Source organism: Lottia gigantea (genome assembly GCF_000327385.1).
Source record: "Lottia gigantea unplaced genomic scaffold LOTGIsca_167, whole genome shotgun sequence".
Lineage (NCBI taxonomy): Eukaryota > Metazoa > Mollusca > Gastropoda > Lottiidae > Lottia > Lottia gigantea.
The window spans coordinates 240767-255716 of NW_008708079.1; the positions used below are offsets into that span (position 1 = coordinate 240767).

At 31.9% G+C, this 14950-nt stretch overlaps 3 protein-coding genes across 3 annotated transcripts in view; 1 reads left to right on the forward strand and 2 right to left on the reverse strand.

The window, feature by feature from the left end:
- Positions 1 to 9266, reverse strand: part of LOTGIDRAFT_173652 (hypothetical protein) — a gene marked incomplete at both ends in the record, with an annotated part of 18659 nt that extends 9393 nt beyond the window's left edge. Inside the window, 8 exons of the mRNA XM_009051425.1 lie at positions 1374 to 1478; positions 1634 to 1765; positions 2312 to 2367; positions 3266 to 3353; positions 3864 to 3973; positions 4939 to 5080; positions 7362 to 7445; positions 9249 to 9266. Of these exons, the coding sequence (XP_009049673.1) occupies positions 1374 to 1478; positions 1634 to 1765; positions 2312 to 2367; positions 3266 to 3353; positions 3864 to 3973; positions 4939 to 5080; positions 7362 to 7445; positions 9249 to 9266 (735 nt within the window). The remainder of the gene's footprint in view (positions 1 to 1373; positions 1479 to 1633; positions 1766 to 2311; positions 2368 to 3265; positions 3354 to 3863; positions 3974 to 4938; positions 5081 to 7361; positions 7446 to 9248) is intronic.
- Positions 9267 to 10676: 1410 nt separating this feature from the next.
- Positions 10677 to 13820, forward strand: LOTGIDRAFT_173653 (hypothetical protein; the record flags this gene model as incomplete). Its single annotated transcript, XM_009051426.1, has 3 exons — positions 10677 to 10914; positions 12653 to 13245; positions 13284 to 13820. The coding sequence occupies 3 exons, from the start codon at positions 10677 to 10679 to the stop codon at positions 13818 to 13820; spliced, it is 1368 nt and encodes a 455-aa protein (XP_009049674.1).
- An 838-nt stretch (positions 13821 to 14658) lies between these two features.
- The window catches only part of LOTGIDRAFT_173654 (hypothetical protein), a gene marked incomplete at both ends in the record, with an annotated part of 9448 nt that continues 9156 nt past the window's right edge, over positions 14659 to 14950 (reverse strand). Inside the window, one exon of the mRNA XM_009051427.1 lies at positions 14659 to 14717. Within this exon, the coding sequence (XP_009049675.1) occupies positions 14659 to 14717 (59 nt within the window). The remainder of the gene's footprint in view (positions 14718 to 14950) is intronic.

Here is a 14950-nt window from a genome sequence, read left to right on the forward strand (position 1 = left end):
AGACTTGTACAGAATGAGATACTTGCACATATTAGACTTGTACAGCAAAGAATACCTCCCACATATTAGACTTGTACAGCATGAGATAGTCCTAAATATTAGACTTGTACAGCATGAGATACTCCTAAATATTAGACATGTAAAGCATGAGATAGTCCCACACATTAGACTTGTACAGCATGAGATACTCCTACATATTAGACTTCTACAGCATGAGATACTCGTACATATTAGACTTGTACAGAATGAGATACTCGTACATATTAGACTTGTACAGCAAGAGATACTCGCACATATTAGACTTGTAAAGCATGAGATACTTGACATATAGACTTGTACAGCATGATATACTCCCACATATTAGACTTGTACAGCATGAGATACTCCTACATATTAGACTTGTACAGCATGAGATACTCGTACATATTAGACTTGTACAGCATAGAATACCTCCCACATATTAGAATTAATACTCGCACATATTAGACTTGTACAGCATGAGATACTCGTACATATTAGACTTGTACAGCATGAGATACTCGTACATATTGGACTTGTACAGCATAGAATACCTCCCACATATTAGAATTGATACTCGCACATATTAGACTTGTACAGCATGAGATACTCCCACATATTAGACTTGTGCAGCATGATATACTCCCACATATTAGACTTGTACAGAATGAGATATTCCCACATATTAGACTTGTACAGCATGAGATACTCCTACATATTAGACTTGTACAGCATGATATACTCCAACATATTAGACTTGTACAGAATGAGATATTCCCACATATTAGACTTGTACAGCATGAGATACTCCTACATATTAGACTTGTACAGCATGAGATACTCCTACATATAAGACTTGTACAGCATGAATATATATCAGGTATACCAACTTTCAACAAATTTGATGTGTTTCTACCAAGTTAAGAGCAATAACTCTAAAACAGTTCATCCGATTATTATCAAATTCAAACTTTACTAAGATCTCATCAATATATACATGCATAACAAGTTTCATCAAGATTGGATAAAAACTGTAGCCTTTATCATATGTCTACATTTCCATTAAGTAGATTAAATTATTTCTAAATGACAAATTCAATGTGTATGTCTCTTATTCTTGATTTCTGACATAATTATAATTAATATCTGATTTCTATAGTTCAAGAGTCGGATTTGAAAAAAAAAATATGTGTTGCACATTTTCGAGTTAGTAAGTCGGATTTTCAAGTTAGTAAGTCAGAGATTTTCGAGTTACTAAGTCGGATTTGAAAAAAATATGTTTGGCACTATTACGCTTTCTGTTGTTCAAGATGTCAGGTAATATGACAGGTGGGTGTTATAAACTGTATACTTACCCGTGTCTGCACATTATCAAAAACATCTTCTGATAACACTCTATTCTTTATATTTTGTAATGTGGTTTTGACCAAATCTGATGGCAGTTTTATTTTCATAGTGGCCTGAAAAAATTCAAATATTTCTTAAACTTGCATTGATGGATAACAAGAATGATAACAAGAATGATAACAAGAATGATAACAAGAATGATAACAAGAATGACATGAACTATAATATGATTGAAGAGTTCAGTGTTAATAAAACATGTATAGTTTACCTTCTCTGATAAATACTGATCATAAATTATCATAGCAGCCCTGCGTAATGATTGTAAATCTGGTTCTAGTGTTTTGTTGGAACTGGACTTGAGGGCTTCAGATATCTGTTGTTCTGCTGCTGTCCTAAATCCCTAAAATGAATAAATACACAAGTCTTAGTTACTGGTTTAATTGTTTGTTCTGTTAGTCATTGTTATTTATTGCTTTAAGCTATAAAATTAAAAATTTTAAAAAAATCTTCATTGAAAGATGTTTTGGAGCATTATTTTGATAAAAAGCTACACAAAACATTCTGTTAAACAATTACTTAAATACTTTATATGGTGAGAAATTGTACAGAACTTCATTATTGTCTTCTACAATACATTTTTATATGTATGTGTCCAACATGGTACAACAATACAGTCAAGGTGTAGGAAGGGAAGGGTTGTACACAGAAAGGAAGACCATAGCAATAGAAAAGTACATTTTATATATGGCCCTAATTAAATGTATTGATATCCCATCTGTATATCACATGAACAGGTAGGACCAGATTCCTTGGCCTGGTAGATAGACAACTTGGGCCTTACAAAATTCAGAGAAATTTGTTCTGTGATGTACAAGTTTTCGACCTCACCCCATTATTTTTAAACTATTGGATCTTAAAATGGACAAAATATTGAAATAGAACTTACCTCAACATTCAAATAAAAGAATAAAATCTGCTGACTACCTTTACTTGTCATGAATTCTAAAAATAAAATTGTACTCTAATCTATTCCTGTAGGGAATTCTTCTTATAATGAAAAAACACAACTTCTTTTTAAAAAAAATATTCAGACCCATGACCTTTAAAGTGGAACAATTTACAATGAGCGTAAAAATAATGTAAAAAAAAAGTTTAACTTTTGTCAATAACTATGACATTGTATAATAATCTCAACAACTCTGTTGTTAAAAAAATTCAGAATTTTAATTGTTTATTACAAAATAGACTAATCATTCAATCAACTTAAAGTAACATATAGCCAGGTTTAATCTGAAGTCATACAGTTATTTTGGGTCTAAAAAACACTTTTCATTTCAGGATTTAAGTATTAGAGCTGTAGCAGAGAGTTTATAGCCAAGATTAGCTAAGATTAGCCAAGAAGCAACTTCCACCATTGGGTTGTTTTACTCTGAATACCCAGAAGTTAGTTAACAATAGATGGTCTTCAAACAAACCTACTTTATGTCTAGTTACCTTTCTAAAAATCAACCCATCTTAAATTTTTAATTTTTTCTAATGATAAGAGAGCAGAGATCTCCAATTCAAAATTTGATAGGCTATTTGATTTGATGTGATGGTCATAACCATTCCATTCAGATATCTGTTATACACTCAAAAACATTAAGTTACATTGGAAACAACATATAACAGGGGTTATTTGTATTGGTGTTGATAGTAAGGAATATATAGTAAAGATTACAATTAATACATTGTACTGAAAATATTTTATTATCTCATCAATTTATAATTTATATATTATAACTCAACAACATCAAATCAAAATAAACTTTCTCAAATGTTGAAATAAAATCAAATCAAGAGTTGAAATAAAATCAAGAACTATTGATCTGAAAGTGGTGTATAAAGAGTAGTATCTTACCAATGAATGTTTGAAGAGCAATATTATTATCTATTACATCATGTAGATCTAATATATATAAATTGTTACACTTTAAAAATTCAGACTCCTGAAAAGAGAAATACAAAAATATCAATATTCATAACATACAGTGTTTCTTTAAGACATATTCAATATTCTTCTTGTTATTGTGATTTAAGATTACTATATTTGTTAACTGATTTATTATGTGTTGCAAGCAGTCCAATAAGTTCCATAATTTTATGATTTACGGAAAGTATTTTTTTCTTGCTACAGCCTGCAAAGTGTAACTGTATTAATGTAAAGAGTGATATCTATATTCTATGCTTTACTGAACTGGTGGAAACCTAAGACTTATCATTGTATTTGAACGAATATAATATGAAACAATTGCCCAATAACGAACATCATCTGAATGATTTGCAACCATGCATTTAAAATAAATACACAACCCATATTCACTACTGTTCTACTTGCCTCACAATCAAAACAACAATGAAATGGTACAATTTAAGTCATTAATGCTGACTTCCAATTCAATTGTCAAGGTGCTTCAAGCCTTGTGTAACTAATTTATACTTAATGAGTTCTTATCTACCTCTGTTAATAGCTCATTATCTACAGGACCTTCTTGTAGCCGTTTTATTCTACTTAAATAGGTTTCTTTCACAAATCTTAAACTATTTAAATTCTGTTTCACTAACGTATCTGAAAAATATCATTTCAAAACAAGAGTATACAGATATATTTTACAAGAACATTATAAGATGGACAGCAGCAAGAATTTTAAATTATAGTTTATAACTTTATAACAAAGAACTTATAGAGAAATTGTAATTGAAATAAGTACAGAATAAAACACAGTGGAGAGTTTTTATGATATATCAAATCACCATCCTGAGGGATTTTCCAAGGGAAAGGCTTTTAAAAATCATAAAACCTTGATAGAAAGTCTTTCATCTGACTTTCAAACTAGTTGGTTTTTTTGTTTGGAAAGATAAGGAAATAACGGCCACAACTCATCAGCTCAACTTCAAGATTCTGTCAGTTCATCAACCAGTAAGTTAGACTTAAACTTTTATCGTTTGACAATTAATCTTGGATTCTCTCCATTATCAACCATAACTTTGTGCTGCAAAGTTTTGCAGTATTTTGTCAGAGAAAGTAAACCAAAGCGTCCAGGTTCCCCTTAAAACCGATTACAATGCATTGCTCGAACACAAGTTGCACCAGATAGCCTCTACTGGAGTTAACAAACATGAACTTGTATCTACCTAGACTATATATTTTGATAACGCCTTCTGGAGTCAGTATAGATAATTACCTCAGGATTTTATATGAGAGGCATTTTATGAAATATAATGGCATCACTAGAGGTTTATAACATGAAATGAGTTTCTAAGGAATATATTATATACAAATACAATACAGATCCCCATTACCTTGGTATTTATTTACAAACTAAAACCTCTTTAGATAACATTGTTTATAGTTATAGTCAAGGTTAGTTCTTATTTTGGGAATATGTTTGTAGATACAATAACCTTTATGAAGTCATGCTCCTACAAATTAAAATTTCTTGTTGTTGTCAGAGGCTATCAATTGAACTGGATAAATTGATACAACACTTTAAAAAATACACTTGCTCTATAAATTGGTGTTTTAACACTTACCATCATGTCCTCCACCGTCCTTGGCTCTCCATTTTGCCATATCACCCTCAACTTTTAATTTAACAGCTTCCAACTCATCCATACAATCACTACTTTTAATCACAGATAAAAAACTTTCTTTAGTAAATGACTCAATTTGACACTAGAATAAACAATGAAAGAACTCAAGATATTTCAGTTTATAAATTTCTTTTTAAAATCATGAATTGGGTATAAAAATTCTAAAAAAAAGGTCAATTTATTGCTTTGAGTAAAATGTTATTTAACAAATTTGTAGGCAAAGCGAAAGGTTTCTTCAAAATTATTCAAAAATTGAAGAGTTATGAGATTCAAATACACATGGCACAGAGTGAGACTTTGCTACTGTAGCAAATTGCAAACCCCGAAAAAAATCAACCTTCGACGATAATTAGGTCAAGTGCAAGAACAGTCTAAAGTTGAGAAATTTTCATTTTTTAGAAGATTCTGATACCGGAAGTAGATGCCAGGCCTCACAAATGAAAGTATCAGCAGATAGCCAAGGTCAATGACCTTTGATCTTGTAAAGGAGAAGATCTAAAAAGGTCAAGAGATATAAGTCATCAAAATTTCAAATTGCACACGACTATAAAACCGGAAGTTGACATAAGACAGCAAATATAAAAGTATAAATATATAGCCAATGCCAATGACGTTTGATCTTACAAAAGTCAAGGTCAAATATTGAAAATTTTGAATTTCCCAAAACCTGTTCCTTTTTTTGAAGTATGAAGCTGAAACAACTGAACTTCTAAGACAACGTGGCTCAAAATATGAGTTATGCCTCTGGCCAAAAATGTCAATAATGAGTAATTTAACCCGGATGTGCCACGCCCACCTCATTTATTTGACATAAGTTAATTGATATTCAAAATGTTATGTTGTGTACCAAATTTCAAATTTCAAGGTTCTACATTATACTGGACAAAAGATAACAAAAGTCAACAAAAGTCAACAAAGGTCAAAATCAAACATTGAAAATATGGAAATTTAAAAACCTGTTCCTTTTTTAGAACTATAAAGCTGAAGCAACTGAGCTTAGAAGTCCCTTTTTGAACAAATGTATCCTATACTATACCTATATGCCCCTAAATGTTAACCATTGGTAATTCAACACGGATGTGCCACGCCCACCTCAATTTCTTTGTCATAAGTGAATTCATATTCAAAATGTCTAGTAGTGTTCCAAATTTCAAGGTTCAAAATGGTCACAAGATATACATACACCAAGCTCAAAGAGACTCAAATATTGTAAAGAAATCATTCAAATTTGAAAAAATCACAAATTTCAATTTTGCTTCAAAAAACCATTGTTATAAATCATTTGAAAGAGCATGAAAAGCACATTAAGAATCCAGAAAAATTAACCCTCTAGGTTAATTAGGTCACGTGCTAGAGCAGTTGCGAATTTGGCTGTTTTTGGACAGCTATAAAACCGGAAGTACATGTCAAGGTCAAATGTCAAAGCATTAACTGATAGCCAAGGTCAATGACCTTTAACCTAATAAAGGTCAAGGTCATCAAAGGTCAAGACAACGAGATATGACCCTTCAAACTATGAAAAATTTCAACCGGAAGTTCCAAAAAAGCAAAATCAAGTCACGTTTTTTTTTTTAATCTTTTTCATTCGACACCAAAATCATTGAAATCAGATAAGCCGTTCTGTCTGAATAAAAATCAAATCATTTCAGAAAAATCAAAATGGCGGCGAAAGTTTCACAATTTTTTCTTCGTTTTTTTGTCATAACTTTGTCTACCTATCAGCATAAATATTTCTGACCTTTCTTGAACTGTCTTTGCTCAATTTTTTTTAGATTAATCAGACAAAAAGCAAAAAAAATGTAAAATTTGGCAAAAAAAATTCAAATTTCAGATTTTGCCAGTAGATTCCAAAAATGCAAACCCAAAGAAAATCGACCCAATAATATGACTTCTAGAGCCAATTATCTATTTTTGCACATATTAATTGTGGCACTTTTGGTTTTGCAAAAAAGTTCCTTTTTACATTTTCGCACATCGTCGCCTACATAGAAAGTCCATGAAAGTTGAAAGGTTGCTGCAACTACTGTAGACTAAGCACGGGAAGGTGTGTAAAAATCAAAAAAAAAAAATTTGACATTTTGTAAATAAAAAGTCCCACAACTAAATATTCTAATTTTATATTTGAATTAAAAACTGTTTCTGTCAGTTGAAATATTCTAAATTAAGAAGTATCTACTTTTGCTAATGTTGATTGTTCAAGGTTTAAATTTCTGCAATTATCTAAGAGTGGTATAATTGTTCAACATCAACTACACTTGTACCCACTAGGCCTGTACTTTTAGTATGAGTCAAATCCTCCATTTCATACAATTAAACATATTAATTAAGCTGATTTATTAGATGAGAATACAACGTGAACTCACCAACCATGCTATATATTGGTTAATATAATCAGGATCAGAAAAAAGATCAATTGTTGGAACAAATACACCATTTACTAACACCTCCTGTAAAATAAAATACAACCATAATAATGAATATTTCATTAGCTACTAAATATCAAGAATGGGCCATGAAGTAAATACAGTGGAGCCCTGTTAATCCATAATAAATTGTTGCATAATACAGTTAATAAAGAGAAAAGTCAGACAAGATATTTTCGGTGAAAAATTATCAGATCATCACGAAAATTGATCATCTTCATAATGATATTGACACACAAATTCAAAATCAAAAGAATCTGTAAAGAATTGTAGCCTGTAGAGTGAGCTAACCCAAATGTGAACGGACCGTCTGACTGCCAGTGTGATTACAATAAACACCCAAAATATATTTGTGTGCATATAAGAAATAGCTTAAAATTTTGCTTAAAACTGAACTTTCTCGGAAATGTGTGAAGGTAAAAAATCTGAAAGTATCACTAAAAACTGAATCACATTAAATGCATGAATAAGGTCTATAGTACAGAACAACATTATTGTTTATTATACAGAAAGTTAAGATGTAGGCCAAAGTAAGGTAAGAACATGTGATGTTGCCACTCAATATCATGGTGTCTGCATTATTCAAAGTTTTTGGTCAGAGCAGGGTGCACATTATTTATGGCAATGATTTTTAGATTTACTGAACTTATTAATTATTAAATTATATCGTCTCTTTTATATTAAGGCTGTACCAAAATAATTTTCTGTTCTCTGGGATTTCTTAAAAAAACAACTTAAAAGGCTAATGTTTGTATAATTGAGTTGTTATTGAGAATTGAAGGGTAATGTCTGATCATGTTGATTTGAAAGGCTAAACAAATCGATAAATGTATACACACTTTCATTGAAGGCACGGCATTATTCAATTACGGTAGGTTAACTCAAACTGAATTAAAGATTAACAGAGCTAATTTTTCTGGGGCTTTTGAATAATTGTGGTAGTTATTTGATGTGTGGAAGTCATATCAACAGAATAAGATATATAGTAGGGTTTAGAATGAGTTCATCCTCACTTTCTCTATTTGCTTATTGTTTCTTGTATCTAACATCATTTGAAAATGGCTGGTCGTCCTGTTGTGTACACCACAAAGGAGAAACTGAATGTAATTGCATTTGCTGAGGCTCATGTGTGGCGTCCAAGTGTGCCTTTTTCCGTGAAGTTGAAGCTGAGGTGGTGACCAGCATCGAAGATAGAAGATAACAGGGCCATCAAGTGCCTTCCACTGAAGTTAGAATTCAAGCTTTAAAGGTCCACAAACAGATGATGATAAAGACCCCTTTCAGGACTATGTCCTCATAGTTTTATAAATTCGTGAACCGGAATCACCTTTCACACAGTAGAACCAATATTTCCCAGAAATTACCTAGCGATTACGAAGAATAGTTGTTGGAATTTCAGAAGTTCATCATTAAACAGAGAAAGAAGAACAAATATGACCTGATTGGTAACACTGAACAAATACCAATGACGTTTAATCTCCCGTCAGCTTCAACAATAACTACTAAAGTTGATAAAACAGTCCATCTGAGTACGACAATGAGAAAAACAGATTTACGCTGATGTTGGCTTGTACGGCTGATGGAGGGAAGCTGTCACCATATGTAATCTTCCATCGAAAGACTTTACCAAGGGGCCTCAACTTTCCACCTGGAATCATGTACGCTGCAAGGAGAAAGGGCGGATGGATAACTTAACCACAGATTGGCTAAAGACAGTTTGGGGTAAACGACCAGGTGCCATACTCAAGAAGAAATACTTGTTGGTTTTAGATGCTTCCATTGTCATGGAAGTTCTGGGGTGAAAGATATCCTGAAAGAAGAACTAACCACAGATTTAGCTATCATATCTGGTGGCTTAACTAGTATCCTTCAACCATTGGAGGTGAAGTCACAGTGGCCAGTAGCGATCACACTTACACCAAGGCAGGAGCTAGAAGAAAAGTTAAATTGGATATAATGTGTGAGTGGATAGTGAAAGCGTGGAAGGAACTGGATGCAGACATTACAATTTGTAATTTTATAAAGTGCTGCATATCGAATGCCATGGATGGCATGGTAGACGATCTCTTGTTGGAAGATATGTGTGTAGGACAGAATAAACTGTTTAGATTAGACCCAGAGGAAGAAATTACAAAGGGTGCATTCAAAGAATTGGATGAGGAAATAACCGATGATTCTGATATTTGATATCATGACGAAAAAACTGACTTAGTTTAATGAAGATGATGACAAAGTAATTAACTAAAAAGGAAGGGTGCAAAATAACTAAAGGAAAAAAAAAAGTGTTACCATATAATATTGTAAATAAAAGCTCATCGGTTTTTAATTGTTTATCATTTAAAAAAAAAAAATTGAAGGTATTGAATTTACGAAGAGTGAAAAATTATTTTCAGAATAGTTTTATTTCCAATTTGGTCAAAATTAAGGTTTTTATATATCAGTTAGATCCTAGATTAAGATGGATCCAACTTATTAATTATACTTATATTGTATTATATTATTTGTACTGTGAGAAAATGTTATTAGAGTGTAGCAAACAGGGATGACTGAAAATATAAAGATTAGTCTATTTCATTCCAGGTAGAATAAATACTAATCAAAAGTAAACAAACCAGTGATGAACACAGCCTCACTTTAACCAAGGTTAAGAATTTCAGTTTTAAACTAGATAAAATTGAAGTGGACTGAACATGTCAAGGGTGTCTGCCTTAACAATATCCATACAACTTCTGACACATGTATATAACTATACAACTAATATACTTAGAAACTGTGGTTTATGCGGGGCATATTTCGTTTTATGATCTTTTCTGTGGGGCAGTGAAAATTTGTGGGGCATATAAAACACCCCGTATTTAAAAAAGGTATATTTGGATTTTAGACGCACCCACATGTCAAAAATGCTGTAGTGCATAATACGGGTTTTAAATCGAAATTTTATATGTTTGAAATCAGTTACCTCCCTTTGTCCAACCCTTAACTGAAAAATGTGAAATCGAGGTTTCTCCCAGATACTGGATTATCGAGGCTACAATCTCGTGACGACGCTAGAAGTTACAAGTTACAGTTATAAGGTGAGCAAATTATTCCTAGGCTAGGTGAAGGTAACTATTTCAGTTTTATTTTTAAAGAAATGTCATAGTAATTTGATCAAACTGTAGGTGATCGAAAGCCGATAATTGTAGCAGTCGATTAGATCCATGAGAATTAGAATCCTGGGTACGTGAGCCATTTTGTTTGTCACAAGAAAAAGATATGGATATGCCTGTTGGATTTATTGGTTTAATCGAAGAGGTTGAACATTCTCAAGTCTCAGCATTTTGTAGTGATTTCCATTTGGATGTTCTTGATACTGTTGAATTCGGTGGTTTTTTGTTCATTGCCTTTTTTGATTTATCTGAAATGCTGGATTGTTACATATTTTGCCGCCTGAACGGATTTATTTGCCACATGTTCATTGGTTGTTCTTCAGCCTTACTTTGTGGATCAAATGGTAGGAATAATTTTAGTGTTTGATATTATTTATACACCACCTGATTACCTTCTTAACTTATGTTTTCAAAGTATTTAAGATTAAAATCTTGCATTCTAGCAAAAAAAACAAAAGAAAAGATAAATCGGAAATTCAAGTAGACCTAAAAAGAAATTCTGCTATTGTCTACTAGCCTAGTGCTACTTTGGCAGATTATGGCACTCTCAAAGGTTGGTTTTAATTTAATTTTCTTGTTTTATTAAAACGTTCTGTTCTTTTTTAGGCTTTAGATCTAGTGTGTGTTTGACCAATAGATTTTGGTCATTTAATGCATACCGATAAACCACTATTCTGTTAGATTGGAACACCTTCTGAAATTGAACCTCAAATTCTCATTCCCCTTCCCGAAAAAAATAAATTTGCAGAGGAATTAGTGAATTAGTCAATTAGTGAAACAAAAAACAAACTAGTATATTAAAGCTTCAAACAATCTGTTTTGTTTAGGAAATAGTTTGGGTTAAACTGGATGGTGGAGTGTGGTGGCCAGGTTATGTTACAGATGAAGAAATTAGATTTTGGGATGAAGAATACGTGTGAGTTTTTTATTTTTGATGGGTTTTCTTGATTACTGTTTATCAGCTTTTAATAAGATTTTGAACTTGAAGAACTCTTTGGAAATGAAATGAAATGAGGTTTAACGTCCTACTTTTCTGCACCAACCGGACTAATGAAGACGGGCATACGCCATGCAGTGTGCAATGAGGGAAATTTTGCCTAGACAGCGGCCGTCGCCTACTTTTCTTCTTCAATATTTTTGATCATTGATGTTGAAAATTTATTATTAATTGTTTTTTCTTAAATATTGTAATCTTTTCTTTTGCATAGCCAAATAGCTCCTTAAGTTATACTGAATAATATTTAGTATGAGTTATTGCCCTTGTTCTTGAAAACGCTTTCAAATTTAGCTCTTAAACACTAAAAGGCATGATTCTTTCTGGAGTTTGACTAATCTTGGTTCTATTATTCAGTTCTGCGCTGAAGATTGAATATTTGCCTTCTAGAGTTTTCACGAGCTAAAAAAATTGAACACGTTTTCAAGAACAAGGGCAATAACTCATACTCAATATTATTCAGTATCACCCTAAAGACTTAAAAAGAAGTGTATGACTGAAGGTTGAATATTTCATACTGGTGATTGTTACTGTACTGCTAAATATTTTTATTCAAAATCAAAGCTGCTAGTGGGCGTATATTACCTTGCCCGGCAAGCTATCTTTGATGGGATGGTGCCCTCTGAAATTAGCTTGAACATAGAGCTCAGAAAGATCTTTCAGAAGTGCTTTGAATGAAGTGGAGCTGACGGCATCGGAAGTGAAGTGTCTTCATTTCTCCAAACTTTAAAATGCATTTACCAACAAACAGTTCAACTCAGAAAAAAAATCTATCCATTAGTGCGCTGGAAAGCTCAGAAAGAGAGCACGATCATACAGTAAATATTTACTTTAGAGGACACAATCCCTTTAAGGACACAGGTGCTCCAAACACTGACTCATATCCGATATAGATTTTTATCGTAAATGTTTTGTTTTCAAATTGCCATCATCACATCAGCATGTTTTCTTTTTCTCTAACTGGTATATGTGAATATTGTTTTATGAACAAAATTTTGGTAATATCATTTAATGATGATAGTTTGTTTATTAAATGAAGCCTGTGAAGCCTATGGAATAATCATGGTTTCTTGATTCTTATGTTACAGAGAAACTGAAAAGAAAAAAATGTTTGTTAAAGAAGTTTGAAACAGATCTTTCAAAAGCATTATTAGAATATAGTGATACAAGAATCATAGAGGATAAAAGTTTTCCCGGCATTAAAAAGGAAGATGTTAATCCAGGTTGTAGTTCTATACAAAATGATATTTCTATTACAAGCCATTTAGAGGATAACATTGGAGATGATGTTTGTAAGAAGGATAATATTGAAGATGATGATTGTATGAAGGATAACATTGAAGATGATTGTAAGAAGGATAACATTGAAGATGATGTTTGTAAGAAGGATAATATTGAAGATGATGATTGTATGAAGGATAACATTGAAGATGATGATTGTATAAAGGATAACATTGAAGATGATGATTGTATAAAGGATAACATTGGAGATGATGTTTGTAAGAAGGATGATATTGAAGATGATGATTGTATGAAGGATAACATTGAAGATGATGATTGTATAAAGGATAACATTGAAGATGATGATTGTATAAAGGATAACATTGGAGATGATGTTTGTAAGAAGGATAATATTGAAGATGATGATTGTATGAAGGATAACATTGTGAAGATGATGATTGTAAGAAGGATAACATTAAAGATGATGATTGGATGAAGGATAACATTGAAGATGATGATTGTAAGAAGGATAACATTGATGATGATGTTTGTAAGAAGGATAACATTGGAGATGATGATTGTAAGAAAGATAACATTGATGATGATGATTGTAAGAAGGATAACATTGAAGATGATGATTGTAAGAAGGATAACATTGAAGATGATGATTGTAAGAAGGATAACATTAAAGATGATGATTGTAAGAAGGATAACATTGATGATGATGATTGTAAGAAGGATAACACTAAAGATGATGATTGTAAGAAGGACAACATTAAAGATGATGATTGTAAGAAGGATAACATTAAAGATGATGATTGTAAGAAGGATAACATTGATGATGATGATTGTAAGAAGGATAACATTAAAGATGATGATTGTAAGAAGGATAACATTAAAGATGATGTTTGTAAGAAGGATAACATTAAAGAAGATGATTGTATGAAGGATAAAATCGAAGATGATGTTTGTAAGAAGGATAACATTGAAGATGATGAATGTATGAAGGATAACACTTTGCCTGGCATTCATTAAGGATGATTCTTTATGGATACATTCTAAATCCTGCCCCTTTAAACCAGAAAATAGTAATAGAAACTTTTTAAGAAATGGTAGAATAATGCTTCAAAGTGTTTTACACTCTCCAGAAACAGATGGCAAACTAGTTGATTTATTTTCCAAATTTAAAGAAACGGCTAAGAATCCAGGGTTAAAAGAGATATGTAAAAACGACGAATTAATCTGTGTTTTTGCATCTAATTTATTGGACAGACTGGGAACAGAGGAAGAGCAACGGAGAAAGGATAAAGACAATATTAGAACCAAAGTACGGAGTGTAGGGAGGCTTCTGAAGAAGCTTAATGAGAAGAAATTTCGTGATCTACCATTGAATTCCTATATTTGTGGAAGGGAATTTTCAACAGTTGTCAACACGGTTAAAGAGTTGTCCATTGAATGTAACTCTCCAAATTGAGAGAGTTTGAGACAAATTAATAAAAAAATTGAACTACCATCTACTGAAGATTTGGTTACTTTAAAGTCATTTTGACGACTGAACTAAATAGAGGTTTACCTTTTAAACTTTTAATAGAAGAATGGGTAAAGTATGCTGAAACGTTGATAACACGTTTGGTATTATTCAATAAAAGAAGAATATCTGAGGTGGAGGAGTTAACCATGGTTGATTTTGAGAAAAGGGTACGTGGAGAGAGTGCCAATGAAGAGCTCTCAAGATTGGATACAGCAGAAAAAATTCTTGCAAAGAGGTCAAAATCACGCTTTGATCATTTATATTTTACTCCCTATCAGGTCAGATTGTTTTTAATAACTGTACTTTTACACACCACCTATCTTAATGACTGTAGTTTGATAATTATAAAAAAAATATCATTGAAAAAAGTCCTTGGATCTCATGGATCTCATCATTGCCATCTTGAAAAATAAAGAAGATATCAATTAAATAATTTTCTTTTAGATGGATAATCAAACTCAAATTGCTAATTATATTTTTACAGTTTTGAATTCCATATTGTTTTAGTTATAACATTGATTATTTAAATGACTTTATCTGGATGAATTTTAGTTGGAGATAATACTTTGTCATTTCAGAATGGACTTAATAGAGGTCCGGGGGAAAAGTACCAGGGGCCTCAGAAAAGTGTTGT